This window comes from Rhinolophus sinicus, chromosome 17, assembly GCF_057876585.1.
Source record: "Rhinolophus sinicus isolate RSI-liver-muscle chromosome 17, RSI-T2T, whole genome shotgun sequence".
NCBI lineage: Eukaryota > Metazoa > Chordata > Mammalia > Chiroptera > Rhinolophidae > Rhinolophus > Rhinolophus sinicus.
Window position 1 is genome coordinate 155623428 of NC_142517.1, and position 21299 is coordinate 155644726.

Below are 21299 nucleotides of genomic sequence, written 5' to 3' on the forward strand. Positions count from 1 at the left end.
GTTTTAAATGATTTTGAAAATGTCATGTGGACAATTCGGTGTGTAGAGTTCAGAAGAGAGGTCTAACCTGGAGAGAAATATACATATGAAATTGGTGGGTATACAAATGGTGCTTGAAGGTATGTTTGTTCATGAGTTCTACTTTACTAGGATGAATATAGCAGAATAGTTGGGAGATGGCTGAGATACATCCTCTGTCCTTCTTTTCAAAAGGGAATTACATTTCAAAAGATACAAAGAAATTGTTGCCCCGAGGCATGAAGAAACGGGTTTGGGACCTCATGAAGCAAGGGGAAAAGAACAAAATGAAAGGGGGAAGAATCATCTTTGTCAAATACTGTTGAGAGAGCAAATCAAATAAGAACTCAAAATTATCCTTTTATTTTTAGTGACAAAACATGGAGAGTTTGTTGTCTTCAGGAAGAAAAGGTAGTAGGTTGAGGATGTGATAGATACTTGAGGAAAAGATAAACATCTTTTTCAAATTTGGCTGTGAAATGGAGAAAAGAGTTAGGGCTGTAATTAGTTAAAGAGGATGTGGGTTGTAGGAAAGTATTACCTCTCCCCCCCCCCACACACACACACCATGACAAGATAGAAGCGACTAAAGCAAGTTTATGTTGGTAGGAAGAGGCCAATAGAGTGGGAGATGTTAAAGACAAGAGAAGGAAGAGATAAAAGATTTCTGAAGTATTCTAGAAAAGTAGAAGGTGTCCACAGTATGTGTGGAGGGATTGAATATTTCCCCCATTGAAACAGTGAGGAGGAAAGGATAGGTCCAAATTCAGAGAGCTTTGTAATTTGGGGGTGGGAAGCAAAGATATGGTAGACATGTTATCTCTACTCAGTGAAGTAGAAAATAAGGTCATCAACTTGAAGTGAGAGGGAAGGAAGAAGGTTAGAGGACATTTGAAATTGTCTTTACAGAGAGGAGATGGGGCTAAGTGGAGAAATACGGGACTGTTGAAGTTGGGAACCATGTATTGAGAAGGATGCCAGTCAGCCAACGGAGTTATTTTCCCTAGTAGGGCCTAACAGGATAACAGTTCACGTCTGTAATCCTTTATTTTTATACGCTAATAGCAAATCATCTTTAATTTTATCTTATTTTTGTTTGTTTTCACCAGTAGAGGAAAAATATATTTCTTCTTTGAAATGGTTTTTCTGTGTGCTCTGGGTTGTAGCGCCCTCACGTGGCTGATCCACAGAATCCATACATCGTTCTCTTGATGCATTTGAACAAGCTGATAATTAAGCGTGTGCCTTATATCACTGCTAGTATAAAGGAGAAGTCAGTTACTGCTTCGACTAAAGCCAGTTGTAGGTACAAAGAAACCTCCTTTGTAGTTTAACACAACACTGGCTACTTACTGTCCTATTTTACTGCACTTAAAATCATGTTGCTATTTTGTCATATGCATGTGAAAATTTATAATAAAAATAGTGAGAAGAGTTATGAATAGTATCTATTCATTTCCTGGGATTTTTATACTTGTGTCTAAAGTCACATTGATAAAGGTTGTTTTGCATAATTGCAACTGAATCCTTCTTGTGCTTTTTATTAAATATAAAAGAAAGTCATTTAATTAATGACTACCAAATACTTTCTTAAAGAGATTTGTTGTTGTTTTTCAATATAAATAGAAGTGAAGGGCATTGGCTATGTCTACAAAAGCAAAATGGGGTAGAGTGAAACATACTAGATGTTTGTTATAAAGTTGTATCCTCTATGATTCAGGAAGTTAGGAAAGCAATTTATTTAGCATCTACTTTGTACCAGGCAATTAAATGTAGGAGCTTTAACACATTTTAACTAATTTCATTCTCACAGAAATCCTGTGAAATAGTTTCTCTCTCTCTCTCTCTCTCTCTCTCTCTCTCTCTCTCTCTCTCATAGTGAAATGAACCAAGGCCAGGGAAATTATATAAGTGATCACAGTTGCAAACCCAAAGAATGCCAACAATAACACCAGCCATTTTTTCTCTTACTATCCAGAATTTTATGAGCAATTACAGTATATTACATACTCCACTTAGAAAGGACCTTACTAAAGACATTCTACCAGGGTGACCCTTTGAATGGAGATGTAATGTAATTAATTAATCACTTGAATTCTCTTGTTTAATTTTTGTCAGGGTTTACATGCATTCTATACTTGCAGTTCAGTTGTTGAGTCTCATTTCAAAAATTTAAACTGATAAATTATTTACTAGTGAACCAATTGCTTTGTATGTAATCTTTTTAATTACTCAAAAACACCCAAGTAGCCTCAAAGTAGTGGATGACTTGGCCTGACATAACCTAGATATGAAGTTATTGAATGACAGAAATGGAAAGAATAAACTCAATGATAAAATTATAAGGACATAAAAGTTCTAAACTTCATGGTGGTAAAAGGATGGTGGTGCATGAAAGTGAGATTTTCCATTGAACTTTGTCTTCCTTGACGATATTCTACTTTATTCAATGTGCTCATTATGTGCACTATTCTTACCAACTGTGTATTTATGACCATGAGTAACCCTCCAGACTGGACAAAGAATGTGGAGTAAGTAGAAAATATTTTTCAATATTCTCATCCCTTTGTATTTCAAATTGCGCATTTAATACCTTGAGACGTCATCAGTTTCTTTAGCAAATCATACTAGCTACTCCAAACCAGACCAGTTAGACAATGATTCAAGTTCTTCTCAACGGCTAATTTCTTCTAGGACAAAGGTTGCAATGGCTCATTCAGTAGCTCAAATCACTACACTGGTTTCACTGCCAATATGTGTAGTCCTTTATCTTCTGTGTGAGTCTCACACTCTTTTTAAGATCATCAATTATTACTAATATCCAATGATAAAAATTATACCTAGTTTGTATTTTCCTTTTCTCATGGTTTCACCTTTCTGTTTTATTAGTATATATTTTGTGGCTCTTAATAATGCATATTTTATTCAACACTATTGTTTTATCAACATTTTGAATTAATACCTGTTTGCTTAAATCAGACTGAAAGACAATGTATCTAAGATATCTTCATATAAAGCCGTATTAATTTGTGCCTTCAAATTAATTAGTGTAGCAAGTTCAATACTCGTTTAGTTACAGTCAATGAAAATGTCCTTCAAAATGTAATGCTTCTTTCTGCCTTAAACCCTACCTAAGCTCTACATTGTAGGAAGATAGACACAGACCCATATGGAAGCCTCTAATTTTTGTTTGTTTAAGTCTCTTAAGATATGCACATGTAAATTACCTGCTAGATTTTTAATGTGGGCTTGGCTATTTTTTCTCAGGTATACCTTTACAGGAATTTATACTTTTGAATCACTTGTTAAAATACTTGCAAGGGGCTTTTGTTTAGAAGATTTCACGTTTCTACGGGACCCATGGAATTGGTTGGACTTCACAGTCATTACTTTTGCGTAAGTATCTTAATACATTTTCCATCCTGGAAGAGTAAATCATTGGTGGGAGCCTACACTGTATTTCTTCTTTGTGGCTTCTCTTGACCAATCAAGCATTTTTTGTAGTTATCGTATGAATTGAGAATATTTTTCTTCCAATCAATTTATGTACTTTGGAGAAATTAGGAACTATCATAGTAAATTATATGGCTTTGGTTTCAATTAGCGCTGTAAAGTAATAAAATAGTTTCCTAAGTAACAGATTATGATTGATGACAATGCCATTTTTCTCTTAATTGGGAAATCTGATGGCAACACTCATTGAAGTTGAAAAGGTCTTGATGAAAGACCGACGTAGACTTAGATTTCCCTAAATTCTGAATAACTCTGATTTAATTCTACAGGTATGTAACAGAATTTGTAAACCTAGGCAATGTTTCAGCTCTTCGAACTTTCAGAGTATTGAGAGCTTTGAAAACTATTTCTGTAATTCCAGGTAAGAAGAAACTGGTATAAGGTGGTAGGCCCCTTATATCTCCAACTGTTTCTTGTGTTTTGTCATTGTGTTTGTGTGTGAACTCCCCTATTACAGATATGTGACAGAGTTTGTGGACCTGGGCAATGTCTCAGCGTTGAGAACATTCAGAGTTCTCCGAGCATTGAAAACAATTTCAGTCATTCCAGGTGAGAGCTAGGTTAAACACTGAGGCTGAGTTTAGCTGCACTGGTGCTACAATCACAGCTTTTGTGCATAAGCCTATTGCTTGTCACCTATTGCGAATAAATATGTAAAAAAGCAAGAATCGGTACATCGTATTTTGGATGGATTTGATTCTTTGCTTTTACTAGTTGCTTTCTTTAAAACTGTCTAAATCAGCCTTTGAGTTTAACAAGTTTTTGCATGAGGCATTTGCAGTAACAGGCTACATGGTCTGCATCCTATAACATCAAGCTTTCTGCATAGAGGCTAAATTATGAGGCATTTGAAGTGACGCAAACAATTGACCATTTAGGTCAAAATTGGTAATTTTTTGAAGATAAATGAAAGAGCAAGGAATAGCATGAGTGCTGCATGGGGCTCCAGTTTTCAGATGTCTTCCTTTTTTAACCCATACTCAAGCTTGCAGAATTCCCAAATACGTAACCTCATAATTCAATGACTTAAAGATTTCTTACTATGCTATTCATATATATTTTTCTAAGCTCAATAAGAGGTTAGGGAGTAAGACATCTGCAAATAAAAGCAAAATATTTACACAAGGTCGATGTTTCAGCATGAATAACAAAATCATTTTCTTGCTCTAAGGAGTGTTCGGAAATAGACTTTGGTTCATTTCCATTCACGGTTATCTAATGAACATACAAGTTCAGCATTCATTCATTTTCACCAGCTAGCAGGCTTTTCATGAAAATGTTACTCAATCACAAGCATTAAACTAATACTGTTGGCATTCTGCATGACATTTTTATTTTCCAGGACAAGCTCATGATGTTTTTTTGTTGGTAAAGTAGCTGTTAAATAGTGTGTTTAAAGGTCTCCCTCTGGTTTTATTTGTAGGCCTGAAGACCATTGTGGGGGCCCTGATCCAGTCTGTGAAGAAGCTCTCGGATGTCATGATCCTGACTGTGTTCTGTCTGAGCGTGTTCGCGCTGATCGGGCTGCAGCTCTTCATGGGCAACCTGCGGAATAAGTGTTTGCAATGGCCCCCAGATAATTCTTCCTTTGAAATAAACATCACTTCCTTCTTTAATTACTCGTTGGATGGGAATGGTACCACTTTCAATAGGACAGTGAGCACGTTTAACTGGAATGAATATATTGAGGATAAAAGTAAGCTATATTTTTTAAACCATTAAGTTGTTTAGTCTTTTAAATATTAAAAAAATACATACATGCAATTGTCTCAATTTTGATGTGAACCAAATGACTTAGATCAATTTAAGATAAAGCAGTACATGGGATACAGAAATCAAATGATATCTTACTCCTTTTTCCTTATCTGTCATTCAACATAATGAAAGGTACCTTTTGAAAATGTGTTCTTTTTCTAAAACAGTGTTGAAAGCAATACCATATTATGGTGTATACACAAAACAAAATATTTATTGATCAGTTTTCAGTCATCTTACATAAATCAGTACTTTGAACTATTCAGTATATTATGCTGAAATGTGTTGTTAAGAAGACTGGGGGAAAATAATTTGGCCCAATTTGGTTGACTTAATATATATATTGAGTGTACATGCTATATCTAGAAATAGAGGAACTGTTCACAGAGACGAAATCTGAATTTGTTACTCGTTAGAAAATTAAGCAACCCCAATCCAGCCATTTGCTCCTTGATGATGGGAAACTGTAAACTCAAAACCTGCATCTATAATATTGTTGTTCCAGTGTATCCCTTTAGGGTGTCAGTCATTGTTTTAGATTTGTTTATCAGTATAGTTTGATTTCATTTTACAGGTGGCATCAGAATAAACTTATGATGCCATAAGCTTCAGTATAATTTCTTACCATTGAAACCAGCCCCTCTGTCATTTGGATGTCCAAGTCCCTTCCTCTCCATGTACAATTACCTTGCTGATTTCCGTTGGTACCTTGATTACCAATACTCCACTGGGATACTTGTTCTGAGGTATCCATCATGGTTTTTTAGAACCACATGAAATTTCATCCCTTTTTACATATGAATATTTTAAGAGTTAGTATTCTTATGAAGATTTATACTGGGGAGATTAGGATTCATTGGATAAATGAACAAATGAAACAAATGATTCCATTATTTACGGGGTGTTCTATTAATGTTATAATAACAGCACAATGACAATCTTTGCACGTAAATCTTTTCTCTCTTTCTGATTGCTTCCTTCAGATGGATTTTTATTAAAAAATATTTTGGGGTCAAGAGTATGACCTGATTAAGGCTATGGAGACAGTGTGTGAAATTCCTATCCAGAAAGATCATACAACTCACTTATATTGATTATTACCATATTTTTAATTGGGGGGTAGAAGGAAAAGTGTATCCTCTGGTTCCTAATTATTAAGGCAGTAGAATTTTACAGATATTTTTTTAGCATCTTTAGCAAGCTATATATTTTGTATAATGTTAATTATCTATTGATATTTTTACCCATTATTCTTTCAGATGATTGTATATTTTAGGGAATTCATATGACTTCTTTAATTTATCAAGTATATTAACATTTTGTCTTTTTTTGGCAAATATATTCTCCAACTTGTTTTTCATCTTGATTGTTTTTGATGCCTAAGTGATTTTGATTTTTTTAGGCAATTAAGTCATTAAATTCTTCTCATTTTTTTCTATATTTTAGTTTAGAAAAAATATTTTTGATTTAGAGAAAATAAAAATATTCACCGAGTTATTCCACCTTTAAAGCAGCCACCTATATCTTCTACATTTAAAAAATCCCTATACTTTCTTTATAGCATATTAATGGATTTATCTTTAAATCTTTAATATTTAAAAATCTAGAATTATTTTTTAATATATATTGTAAAGTAAGGATCTAAAACTTTTTGCAAACTATGAGCCAGATTTCCATGCATAATATATTAAGGGATTCCTTGAATATAGGCTTTAGGTATTCTTAAAAAGAGCCATAATAATTTTTGGTGAGGGATAAGTGTGTGTGTGTGTGTGTGTGTGTGTGCGCGCGCGTGCGCGCGCGTATGTAAATATGTATGTTTATGTATGTGTATGTTTCTCGAGATCATCTTTGCAATTTATTAAAGTTTTATATAAGGTGTTTTCCCTAAGAACAGAAGCTAGATATACATAGAAAACATATATCTCCAAAGAAACAATTTATTTTGTGCATTTGAAAGATAGTAATTAAGGCAAAACCCAAAACAAAACACTTATTTACAGCATCATAGAAAGAGAAAACACACTTTTCACAGGAAATTCAGTTAAAATTAATAAGAAAAAAATGTCTGAATCCATTTGAAGTCCAAGCAAAAGGTATTTTTAAAGTATAATTTTATTTGCATGGAAGCATTTAGAAGCAACAGGCTTCCCTTTCTCTCACTTTTTGTGCCAAGAAAACAGCCTTAATTTAGCATATCTTTTTTGAAGTATCTCAAGCATTGGAGTTGATATTTACAATAAATTCTGATATAAGAATGCTATAATAGTTATTCCCTCCAAAATAGTTTTCTTTTTAAAACAAATTTTCTAAATCTTTGTTTATTTTAAAATGTTATATTTTGGTATTTGTTTAGTGTTCAAGTTATTCTTAAAATATTTTCATTTAATCATATACGTATTTATTATTTTATCCATTTCATTATGGTTGAAAAAAATGTAAGCTTTATCATTATATCTAGACACAATGGCTGAAGTGTTTTGAGGGCTTTTTAAATGATTCTTTCTATTCCTCACTCTTTAAATAGGTCACTTTTATTTTCTGGAAGGGCAAAATGATGCTCTGCTTTGTGGCAACAGTTCAGATGCAGGGTAAGTGATGTTTTATATTGATGTATTGTCTGCAGGGCTTCATTGGCCTCAATAACCTCCCATCCTCCTGGCCCCCACTCGTTCCTCATTCAGATCCCTCAGTAAATACCACGTCACGCTGACTCTCAGAATAGCTGGGATAAGTGTGGATTCTCACTTCCTTCACACACTTATATGCAGCAATTATTTTTCCATAGCAGGTCACAGTTGATCTTCCAAACTAGTTAAATGGAACATTGAACAGCAGTATATATATATGAAGCATATATATGTATATATATATATGTGTATATATATATATATATATATATATATATATATATGAAGCTTAAGTTAATAGAATTCATAACCTAGTACTTTTATAAGAGTGATATTTTATATACGAGCGATCCCTGAGGCATGTGAGTGTTTGTGTAGCATATTTTAGCAAAGTGGTTAAGAATAGACTGGAGAGTTCGCATGGATTCAAATCCTGACTCCACCGTATAATGTCACCTCTCCCTGCCTTATAGTTTTCTCATGTGATAAAGGTGTATAATAATAGGGGGGCTGTGAGAATTCAATGGATTACAATTGACAGCTATCACAGCACTCCATAAGTTCTTTTAATTATTATGGTCAACATCATGTGAACGTTTGTTATTAAGAAGTATTGCACCTGCAGCTATGCAGCTAAAGCCTAGGGAAATTCAGAGAAATAGTTACCGTTACCTATTTGGCAAGTTTTTAGAATCATAGACTTCTAATATTCTTTCTGTGGAAGACGATATTGTGGACTTTAGTAACTAACACCTGTAGCAAAATTCTGAATGGTAACAGGCTTCGCATTTGGCTTATATGGTAAAAGTTGTACTGCATTTATCTCAGATCCCAGTGACAGGTAAAACAGACTGATTTTAACTCCTTGTCTGCACTGTAATAAATGCTTTACATGCAGTATCTTATTCAATGCTTAAACATTTGTGAAGCAGGTTCTGTTATTAGCCCTTTCTTACGTATGAGGTGCTCAAAGATTAGCAGGTGTAACAAACCTGCCCCAGATCACACAGCACGGAAGTGTCAGGCACAATATTGAGGCCCGGTCAGCTTGATCATCAAGGTCATTCGGCGTCTTAATTATGCAGTATTTCCTCCTCTCAGTGTACCCCCCACCCATCCTTTACCCCTCTTCTTTACTACCACATTCACACACATGCTTCTGCCTCTGGATACCTTCAGTGAAAATCAATTTTTTTCCCCTCTACGTTTATTTATCTGTTCATGTCCACAAGTCCCCAAAAATATGAATCACGATATGACTGCTTTTATAAGGAGACATGATAAATATAGTAATAACAATTATGAATCACAAAGGAATTCACAAATAGAATTAATAGATTCTGTTGGTCGGTAAATCAGTCTGCATTGTGCAGAGTGCTGGGTAAGGTGAGAGGAATCAGCTTTCCCTAGTGTCACATGAAATAGGCATTAGCATCTGTGAAAACTGGAAAGCCAGCCCAAAGACCTGCAGTTCTGACTTCCTCTCTTTGCTTTAACCTCATTTCAGCCAGTGTCCAGAAGGATACATCTGTGTGAAGGCTGGTCGGAACCCCAACTACGGCTACACAAGCTTTGACACCTTTAGTTGGGCCTTCCTATCCTTATTTCGTCTCATGACTCAAGACTTCTGGGAAAACCTTTATCAGCTGGTGAGAACAGATAATATGATTCTTCTGGGAAGCGTGAAATACTGAGATCAAGAGAATTGCTGTAAAATATATTACTTATAGTGTGAGCTTGTAATATCCTATATAAAATTTAATAAAATATCTCTTCCATTTTGCAGACACTACGTGCTGCTGGGAAAACATACATGATATTTTTTGTGCTTGTCATTTTCTTGGGCTCGTTCTACCTTATAAATTTAATCCTGGCTGTGGTGGCCATGGCCTATGAGGAACAGAATCAGGCAACACTCGAGGAGGCTGAACAGAAAGAGGCTGAATTTCAGCAGATGCTTGAACAGTTAAAAAAGCAGCAAGAAGAAGCTCAGGTATATTAATAGTTAGCAAACATAGATCTCTTTCGGGTTTGTTTATCTCAGTTCTCTGGTGATGTCAGTTGCATTTAGTGCACAAAATCAGCAGTGGTTAAACTGAATTTGAAACAGGTCAGATGTGTTTGGTAAGTGTTAGGAACCTGTTTGGTTATTAGGAGATTATTATTTTATTTTGATAATTACTGTCCATACTAATAGCATCAAAACATGGAGATTTATAATTGTTTTGTTGACAGTTTTTCTTCCTGGTGACTCCTCATTTACTCAAGCTCACAAAGTAGTTAAGCCAGCATGCCCTCAATCAAAGTATTTTTTCTTAATCTTCTGGGGAAGAGAAATTCGGTTATAGTTGCGTCTTCATTAGTGTCACCAGAGGTGGTAAAAAGTCAGAAAACCGGAGTCTGAGATTATTTATTATTTATTATTATGAATCACAGAGGAATTCACAAATAGAACTAATAGATTAAGTCTATTAATTTGAAGAGTGTTTAAATGCAAGTATGCGGATTGCACAAGGAAAACGCTGATATGTGAACATAGTAAATCACTACATTCTCCTCCTCTTACCCTGTAAGTCCTTTCATTTGTATTTGATGAGGCTTCCAAATAAGGCAAGAATTTCTCTAATTATATTTGCTTGACTTAATGATATTAACTAATCAAACTGTCTATTCTTTTGCCTGTTCTTAGATCTTGAGTAATCTTTTAACACTGAGTATCCTAAATATGTAATAACAAAATAAATAAAATGTACAGCAACAAAATTGAATACTATGTCTTTCAAAAAATTGTACTATTGTAATTTACAAATTCATTCAGATGCCATGATCTGGGTTTTTATATATATATATATATATATATATATATATATATATATATAATACGTTTTTTTTGTGCATTTCTTAGTGAAATACTCAATTTAAGTCAAAGAGGAAAAAAGTCCATTAAGATAAAAAAAAATATTCCACTGAATTAAATTCAGTAATTTTGACTGGCACTAAACTAAAAGTCATTGTCAAGTGAAAGTGTGATAGATCAGGTTAAAATAGGAAACCTTTAATTCTTAAATTATTTTCTTCCTAAGATACTGTTTAAATCATAGGGAAAAAATGTTACAATGTTTAAGTGTCTTGTTCATATTATTAGAAAATTAGAAAGCAAGTGTGAGGCCAGAGCTTGAAGATTTTCATCAAAGTCACATGTATCATCTTCCGTGTGTCTGTTGATTTAACTCTTTAATTGGGCTAATAACAATGCCTTGTTTTCCAAAATACATACCTGAATGGAGCATTGTTTTTCAAGATCATATTCATGATACTAAACAATAATGCAAGTAGAGTTTCTTGAAGTTTATATGCAACTACCATTTCCTTTGGACACTTCCAGGCAGCTGCTGCAGCAACATCTGCGGAATCGAGAGACTTCAGTGGTGCCGGTGGGGTAGGAGTGTTTTCAGAGAGTTCTTCAGTAGCATCAAAATTGAGCTCCAAGAGTGAAAAAGAGTTGAAAAACCGAAGAAAGAAGAAGAAACAGAAAGAACAGTCCGGAGAAGAAGAGAAGGAAGACAGAGTCCGCAAATCTGAATCTGAAGACAGCATTAGAAGAAAAGGTTTCCGTTTTTCCTTAGAAGGAAACAGGCTGACGTATGAAAAGAGGTTTTCTTCTCCACATCAGGTAAAAATATTAGATTACATAAATTGCATTTTTTAAAGCTATGAAAAAATTTGGTAGAGCTAAAACTGCCCTTCCCTACACAGCATAATGCTTTCAGAACAGTAATGATCAGCAAGTATTGTGATTATCACCTCAGAGAATTTGTGAGGTTTAAAACTTGTTGGAATCCCAGGAAAGCATTTTTAGAGCATACCGTGTTTCCCCGGAAATAAGACCTAGCTGGACAATCAGCTTTAATGCATCTTTTGAAGCAAAAAATAATATAAGACCTGGTCTTATTTTACTATAAGACTGGGTCTAATGTGATGTAATTAATATAATATAATATAATATAATATAATATAATATAATATAATGTAATGTAATATAATATAATAAACATAGTATGATATAACATAAGACCAGGTCTTATATTAATTTTTGCTCCAAAAGACACATTAGAGTTGATTGTCCAGCTAGGTCTTATTTTCAGGGAAACACAGTAGATCCCACTGGTTTTGAGGTTTTGTTGAAAACTCAAACATCTCAGTGCAATTTTCCACATGAGGAATTATCAGATGTTTTTCATCCCTTCTTAGCTGCTGTGCCCGGACCCAGTGAACTGTGGGTTTTCTGAGTGGCAGGTTCCTAGAACTGAACTGTGGACTCTTTCAGACCATCTGTTCAGTTGTTCCCATCCATGTGCAGACTTCATTTGAAGAATGCATTCTTCATGCCCTTGTTTCAAGGGGAACCAGAACAAACTTTTTCTAGAAGTGTAACTAAAATTCTTAGGTAAGCATGCCCTGAGGAAGATTTATGATACTAAAAACAGTGATGTTTAATTGCACTTGATTATGTCTATCTCATGTTTAACATGGGAGTTGCCTTGAAAGAATACCCTGATTTATGTCGTGCGGTAAATGTTTCCTGGATGCCTCTGGATGATGTACCAATACAAGCTGTTGAAACTTTGAAATTTAGGGTCTTTAATTGTCTTTGAAATTACCAAGAGAATTTCCAGAAATTCATGGGTTCTCAGAAAAACAATTTCACCAGTATTGAAACCTTTATATCTATATAGTAATAATAGCAACTAGGGCAACGCTGATAGCAATGACAATGGCTACCACATAATACATTGCAACTTGCAATATAAACTCATTTAAGCCCCTCACTATAGCCCTAGGTAGGTACTATAATCATTATCCCCAGTCTACAGATATGAAGAGAAGGTGAGGGCTGTATTCTTTGTTGAGTGCCTCTTTTATACTTGGTGTTCTTTTCACACAGTCATAATTAATGCTAACAGCCCCACATAGTATTATTTTCACTATTTTTTAGTGATCAGTGAAATTAAATAATTGCTCAATGTCGTATAGTTACTAAGAGCTGAGGTGCTTTTTAAATTTGGCCTGACACTGAAACTCTAACTTCCTACTTTATCAGGCCTACTAGAAAGACTATCTTTAAAAATTGATAAGGAAATTTACAATTTGACTTCATTTAAATCCTGAATTCATACAAATCCCACTTTTCAAGTCACTGGAAGTAATACTGAAAATATCAAGCTAGGTAAAGTTTCTCAACCTGGGTACAGTGAGGAAATGTCCATTGCTGTTGTTAGATTTTGCAAGAGTCCAAGACCACAAAATATTAAAACCTGTTGTTTTGTTTTGACATGAAACAAAGGCAGTTGTGTTGATAACCATTTCTACTTTCATATTTTATTTTAAGATTATAATTTTCTCAGTAAAGTAAGTGAATTGTATGAAATATTTCTTAGACTTCAACTGGACTTATTAGTATTAGGAGAGGGAGAAGAAGGAAATGAAGAGTTCAACCTCTAATCAAGACTTAAGACAATCTGGATGTTTTGAAAGCTTTGTACGATACAGTTGACCCACTTAAGTCATTTTACTCCTCATTTGTAATAAAACCAAGAAGTGTTGTTCTTTAGAGATTGATTTGGTATGGCGGATTTTTCTTACTGAATATCCTTTATTCGTGGCACAGCAGTTGATTGCTATGGATTTATACAATTAATTAAGTAATAGGAGTTGATGCTAACAGATGGGACACAATCATTTTTCATACAGCTGTCCCATGTAAATTATGCTTTCGTATGGCATGATTCACCTTTGAACTTTGAGAAGTTCTTGTGTGCAATTTTATAACTTATTTTCCACCATCCTTTCTGTTTGCACTAATTGAGTGGAACACTTGGAAGTTAAAATATAAACTCTTACTTAGAGTGATACATATAAATAAATTCTACTTGATTTCTTATTGCCAAGCATTTCTTGTCTGCCTTTCTTTTTGAGGTAATGATAACCAGTAGGTACCAAATCCTGTAACTGTTTTGTCCTTATAGCTAATTCAAAGTCCCTTGTGAAAAGAGAGAAAGGAGACATGAAAGAAAATGGGTAGTCTAAGAGAGACTTCACAAAAATAACTACCTGTCTAGAAAACAATAAAGGAAAAGAATGAATCTTACGAATGATATTGATGATAGAATGAAAAAACATGGGAACAGAAAAAGGAGAAATGACTTTTGGTTGGGGGAGCATAACAGTATTCCTAGATGTGCTTCTTTCTGTAAATAGTGAATAGGCTCACAACATAAGATAGTGTTTAAGTTTATAAACATTTTATAAACACTTACAGACATTATTGAGACAAATTATTCTTTAGCTGAAAAGAAAATTAAAAGCATACTTACTATCAGGGAATGTAAAAAATATGTACAGGTATAAAAACATAATTTTAGGTAGTTTGAAATCCTTTGGAGAATAAAATATCAAACTGATATTACTTAAGTGATGAAATTAGTATTATTTATATTAATAATTCTAGGAATCCGACTCAAGCCATTGTTAGCAAAAAATAGAACTTTTTATATCATGTAAATAATATCTGTAACTTTAGGTGTATCTGGACCCAAGGGCTCATAACATTATTTCTCCGTATCTCAGCCCAGGTTTCCTCCAATACGGTGGCAAAATGCACTGCAGCTCCACACTACTCAAAATTTTTACCAACCCTAATTGAAAAATACACCTCATTCCTAAAAATTGTGGGAAAAAAAAGAGGTAGCTGTCAATGGGCCATGCAGTATCCCCTGCCTATCTTTAAACCATTCTTTGGCTAGAGGTATGGAATACACTCATTGGCTAGGCCTGGGTCATGTTCTTGCCTGAGGATTATTTCTCAAGAATAATCAGGGTCCTATCAAAAGAAGAAAGAGAAATAAATATTGAATAAGCAAAAACAAGTGTTCACTACAGTGAAGTTATAAAAGTTTGGGGTGGCCGGTTAGCTCAGTTGGTTAGAGCGTGGTGTTAATAACACCAAGGTTGCTGGTTCGATCCCCACAGCACTGTGAGCTGTGCCCTCCTTAAAAAAATAAAGTAAATAAATAAATAAAATAAAATAAAAATAATAGAAGTAGACAAGTAATAAACAGGAAGTGATTCATTGTACTCAATGCTGCCGTTCTTAAGAATTAAGGTAAGTGGGTGATGGCAGTGACAATGTAGCCATTTAGAAAATTGTTCAATGATTGTGACTGGATACTTAGTGAAAAACGGGTTTTTGTAAATATGTTGTTCTTCATATTTCTTGAGATAGAAGAGTGAAATATCAGGGAATGAATCATGCAATTCTTTCAGCTTGATTTAATTTATTCATGAAGACATTATAAAATATGCAAAGAGAAGGGAGAAGCTTTTCCTTGTACTATAATTAAACAGACGTACTAATAAGATTGATTTTATTTTCCTCTGTGGGAAGATCTACATCAGGGTGTGGTGACTAGTGTGCTCTTATTGGATTTATATTTGGTTTCAAAGGCCCTAAATGTAGGTGTGTATTTAATTGTTTTCCATTGGATTGTTAAATGAGATTGGCTTCTAGAGAGGGGTCTAACAAAACTTGCAGTTCCAGGTGCCAGTAATAGGACTAAAAAATGTTGAGGGGTACTTGTGACTATCGTAATGCATGGGTAAAGTAGAAGAAAATGAAAAAAAAAAAAAAAAAAGGAAAGCAAAACTAAAGAGGGGACCCTAGTAGAAAGTGCCACACCACCAGCAGCAGTTACGAGAGGAGCCCTTGGTTCCACCTGTCCAGTGACTTCTCTGTAGGTAAGTCAACAATTCTGAAACAATGAGTCAAGTCTCATATTTTTCAGGATGCCAGCTCTTAATTCTGTTCATCTATTTTTGGTTGGTTTGTTTCCTCTCTTGTTATGCAGTCTTTATTGAGCATACGCGGCTCCCTGTTCTCTCCAAGACGCAACAGTAGGGCGAGCCTTTTCAGCTTCAGAGGTCGAGCCAAGGATATTGGCTCCGAGAATGACTTTGCTGATGACGAGCATAGCACCTTTGAAGACAACGACAGCCGAAGAGACTCTCTGTTTGTACCGCACAGGCACGGAGAGCGCCGCCACAGCAACGTCAGCCAGGCCAGCCGTGCGTCCAGGGTGCTGCCCACTCTGCCCATGAACGGAAAGATGCACAGCGCGGTGGACTGCAACGGGGTGGTCTCCCTGGTCGGGGGCCCTTCAGCCCTCACGTCTCCCACCGGGCAGCTCCTGCCAGAGGTGAGGCCAGTGCAAACGGCAGCTGTTGGGAAGGGAGCTGAGGCTGGGGCAGGACGGAGTGTTTTCGGTTTCCCTTCTAAGAATTTTGCGGGTCTTGTTCAAAGGCCGAGGCTTGGTTCAATCAAGCCGTAAACTTCTTTTGTTAGACAGATTGTGCTAGTCAGGCTTTTCTACAAATTAATTACAAGTATAGTATGGTTATCATAGAATATAATTAGAAGTATCCCATCATCTTTATTACTGCAGTACGAAACTTGCCAAAGAACACACCAACAATTTATCAAGCATAAGCTTGATTAATATGCAAGAAATGCCAGAAATGATACCAAGACTCATTTTAAGGATTTTACCATCTTTCCTTTCAAAGGAGAATTTGACACTTCCACTTGAAGTAGATACTTTTATCATATTAATTATATCGAAATGCTGCACTGCAACATTCTTTCTCTTTGCTGGTCAGAGTGCTATAACATTTTTAGCACCCACTCAAATGACCCCAGCCATTGTACAGTTGTGTGGTTTAGAAGTCACTCAAAGTACCTGGTAAAGCCATGCTGTAATTTTTAGAGATTTCAATTTTTATATTACTGACATGAACTCTTTTTGTAAATAAAGTGACCTTAAATCAAGACTATGGAAAAGGGTTTCACCTAAATACCGGACACTTAGAAGAAAACATTATTGACATTTCTTCTGGAACACATAAATTGCTTTTTAACTTTGGTATTAAGTAAGATTTCATTTGCCAATATAAAAATATTCTAGCAATGCCATTTGGTTGTATTTTATATTATAGTTTGCTGAATCACATTAAAATCTTCTTTGTATTTTTTTTTCCTTTTACACAATTCTATTTATTATAGTTGGACAAGGTCGTCAAGCCACATTAAAATTGTATGGAGTCAGCTTTCAGTCACCTAATAGAGGAGCTTCTTACCTTGGATTATAGAAATAGCCACTGATTTTCACTTTTTTCTCATGGCCTCTCCTCACCACTTTCTCCCAGAGAAATGTCCAAGTACCCTGGAGTCAAATCATGAAAAACATGGACCTTTGTAGTGAAGGAAGAATGCAGAGGGAATGCCAACTTCTCTTTCAAAATAGTCGTAGATAACTATTTACCAGACACTGTCCAGAACACTTAACGTGTATTAATTCATTTACTCCTCACAACAACCCTTTATCATAGTCACTAATATTATCCCATTTCGCAGAGGAGGAAAATGAGGCCTGTGCATGGTGGAGCTAAGATATGATCCTAGGTAGTATGCTGGCTACTGAATCTACATTTTATCCATATTGTAATATTGCCTCCTATTGAATTTTTTTTAACTTTCTTAAATGGAAAAGAAGAGACAGCTAAGAAGACAAACACTTTCATTTTCAACCCAGTGTTTCTCAAAATACTTCCATCAGACTACTTACATCAGAATTCCCTGAGATGCTTCTTAAAAATGGAGATTCTTCATTTTCCCCTCCCTCCACCCCTGACAACCACCAGTCTACTCTCTGCTTCTATGAGTCTCATGGTCAAGACTACGAAATTTTAGTTATGCAAGATCAGTAAGTCCTGGAGATCTATGTAGCATGGTGCCTAGAGTTAACAATATTATATTGTATACTTAAAATTTACTGAAATGGTAGAGCTTATGTTAAGTATTCTTACCACAAATAACAATAACAATAATAATAAAGGAAGTGGTAGGAAACTTTGGAAGGTAATGGCAATGTTTGTGACCTTGATGGTGTTGATAGCTCAGATTGTATACTTATGCCCAAACTCACTGAGTTGTAGACACTAAAAACGTACAGCTTTTTACATGTCAATCATTCTGCAATAATGTGGTTTAAGGAAAAAAAAATAGACGTTTCTGGGTCAATCAAGACTTACCCAAACCAAAACGCTAAGAACAAAATCTCCTTCCTTGACAGGCATCCCACATGGTTCTTACACATAATAAAGCATGAGCATCACTGATCTTGATAAATGTTAATTGAGCAAACAGAAACAAGTGCACGTCATTGCGTGAATACACAGAGAATGGCAGTCTGTCAGAACATATTTAGCATTTATCAGTAATTACCATAAAACTCCTGTCCTATTAGAAATGATGGACTAAATCTCCAAAGGCAAATTGGGGCCCGTTTGAAGCAAAGCCTAGAGTCGTCCCTCTATTTCCAGTTCCCTCACATCCATTCTTCCGTCATGTAGTCAGGTGCTGTGAGTCAGGGCGCTGCACTGCGTGCAGACAGAAGGCGGTGGCTCTGAGGGACTATGGAGGGGAAATGAGAATAGAAAATAAACAGTGGCCAGCAACTGATACCCTCGAAGTACACAGTGTCTTGGTCTTTACCCGTAAATTCAATCGAAGCAATTTAACCTAAAGAATTTATTCAGTAATATCATTAGAGGTTTAGGAATCTATCATTAAAATTAGACAGTTAGGATGATTGCACATATACTTCTGTATAGAGCACAAGGGACTAGATGACCTTTAAGTGGCCCAATTTTTTTCTTAAACAACTTTGCTTCTCTCTGACCAGGCAGAATATTTTAAATTGAGAGACAACCTTTTGATTTAAAAGAGCTTTAGTTTCAGAGAGGGGTTATTTCTTTTCTCATTAATTTTACTTCTCTTTTACCATAAAATTAATTGTAAAGTGACCTATATGGATGTTTATCACCATTAAGCACAATCATATCAATTGAGTGGAAACTTTGCTTTTGAATATATATGCATTAGACATGTGCAGGTTAGTAAGAATAATGTTACTCATATCACAATAAGGTCAGTAGAGGAACAGGACTCATGTTGCTATTTTAGAAATAGGGAAAAGCCTCCGAGAACTGTAAGTGGCTTCTTATTTATTATTGGCACTCAGACCTGTTTGAAATACTTGAATTTTGCCTTTGTTTTCCTGTGATAATTAACTTCATTGTTTGCTCTCCTAAAGAAGGAATAAATTTCTGTCTCATGTTGAAATTCTGGTGAGCTTATTTTAGAATAGCAAATATCAAATCATCATATTGTTAAAAATCAAAGACCCCCAAATTGGTGTTATCACCTTAAATTAGATGTCATTACCAAGGATTGGTTGTTTTGTAGATGGAGCTGTTTTCTACATGTAAGACAAAATTATAGATTAGTTCTAATATTTAACTGTATTAAGGATGTTGGGAAATGTCACCTGTGTATAAAGAACGAAAGCATTTTATAGGGAATTCACATTTTAAGGGAGCTATTAGTAATGCATATTAGGGAAACCTTAAAAATTGTTTTTGTACATTACACTGAATATATGTCTATAAAGATCTAACAACTCAACTTGCGAGTAAATGAAGGAACAGTATGTTTCAGTCAAAACCCAACTGGGATTGGTTGAAATGATGGAAGGTTAACTACCCCATACTAGGTTGGTCCCTAGAGCCCAAAGCTCCAAGATGGAGGAATTAGAAAAGTCCATCTTGATTGAAAACCCTGGCATTCCTGAAAGCTGAAAATCTGTTTGGCTTTCAAACACTTCCCATAACTAATGATTCCAGCAATGTCTTAATGAGCTGTTCACATCTGAGAAAGCGTGGTGAACATTTAGTTAAGTAGCACCTATTATAGGAACACTTGAGGTTTTGCTGCCCTTAAAAATAATGGTTATTTCATTTGAGATTTTATTTTTAGGGAACAACTACTGAAACAGAAATAAGAAAGAGACGGTCGAGTTCTTATCATGTTTCCATGGATTTGTTGGAAGATCCTACAGCGAGGCAAAGAACAATGAGTATAGCTAGTATTTTGACCAACACCATGGAAGGTACGTCAAACGTCTTAAAGCATAGCTACTGCTTGGTGGTGCTTTGGTAGTGATGGAAAAAGACAATTCCATAAATTCCAAGAAAATTCTTTCTGACTTGATATCACATCATCATGTCTTTTACTAAATAAAAGTAAAATCCATGTACAACACGTGGATTCTACCATCTCTATAGATTTTTACATTTAGCCTCCAGGAAGCTACTGCAAATTCAAGATATACTTGGAATACTATTTTCATAAATTAAATTCTAAACTGTTGAAGCTTGTGTGTGCATGACATTGAAAGAACTGTATTGAGGGATGCTTGTTTTTATAATGATGCTAACCCATTTGAATTGAATATACTGCTTGAGACATACGTTGTAAAATCATTTTATTTAACCAGAAATGCAAATGAGAAATATAAATTAGGATTTGATATTAACATTTTTGAAGCAGAATTTTCAAAATTTTATAGGACTACTTTTGCGTCTTTCTGACCAGAGTATTACAATACATCAGCTTTCTCTTAGTTGCAGGTTATGTCTGAGTAGTTAACATATTGTTTAGAGGTCTGGATCTTATAATGCCAAAATAACGACTTTGGGGACAACTTGGTCTGTGATCAATTCTTGGCTCTGCCATGTGTTAAATGTGTTAGTTTATGACTCTGAACTTCAGTTTCTTCAATAAAATGTGGATAATGGTGTTTAGCCATAAGGTTATTATAAGGATTAAATGAGGCATCATATATAAAGCAGCATGTACCTGGCATATGGAAGGAAGTTAATAAATATTATCATTATTAGTTTCATTTTTGTTGTTTTTGTTAATTTACATGTTTGTGCCTTTCTATACTGTAAGTGCATTCGAACATCAACTATCAACTTCAAATACTTGGAAAATACTTTCATATAAAATATACTCTGTCCTCCTCCCTTACCCTCCTTTCTCCTTTTCTCTTTTATAACCTCTCCCTTTCCACTCCCTCCCAGGTATTTGTGTGTACAGATATGTGAAAAGAAAAAGAAAGATGTAGAATGTGTGTGTGTGTGTGTGTGTGTGTGTGTGAGAGAGAGAGAGAGAGAGAGAGAGAGGAGAGAGAGAGAGGAGAGAGAGAGGAGAGAGAGAGGAGCGAGAGAACATGTGCACATGACTTTCTTATGTTTAGTTCTAGTTTCTGTTAATATTGGATAGATTCTTGGAATAATTGTTTTCCGACCGTTATGGAAAAATCCCATGATACAAACACTTGTACCCAAATCCTGAAAGTCACAGTCAGAAAAAAATCACAGTATAGATGACCGTATATATCACAGCCATGTCAGTATTACAAGACC

At 35.0% G+C, this 21299-nt stretch overlaps 1 protein-coding gene across 5 annotated transcripts in view; it reads left to right on the top strand.

The window, feature by feature from the left end:
• Window positions 1-21299, top strand: part of LOC109445177 (sodium channel protein type 2 subunit alpha) — a 126876-nt gene that overhangs the window by 50778 nt on the left and 54799 nt on the right. For all 5 annotated transcript variants that reach the window (XM_088794057.1, XM_088794058.1, XM_074337232.2 and 2 more), the window contains 10 exons: window positions 2459-2549; window positions 3286-3414; window positions 3989-4080; window positions 4955-5227; window positions 7814-7877; window positions 9424-9565; window positions 9703-9909; window positions 11302-11589; window positions 15821-16168; window positions 19846-19978. In XM_088794057.1, coding sequence (XP_088650183.1) covers window positions 2459-2549; window positions 3286-3414; window positions 3989-4080; window positions 4955-5227; window positions 7814-7877; window positions 9424-9565; window positions 9703-9909; window positions 11302-11589; window positions 15821-16168; window positions 19846-19978 — 1767 coding nt within the window. The remainder of the gene's footprint in view (window positions 1-2458; window positions 2550-3285; window positions 3415-3988; window positions 4081-4954; window positions 5228-7813; window positions 7878-9423; window positions 9566-9702; window positions 9910-11301; window positions 11590-15820; window positions 16169-19845; window positions 19979-21299) is intronic.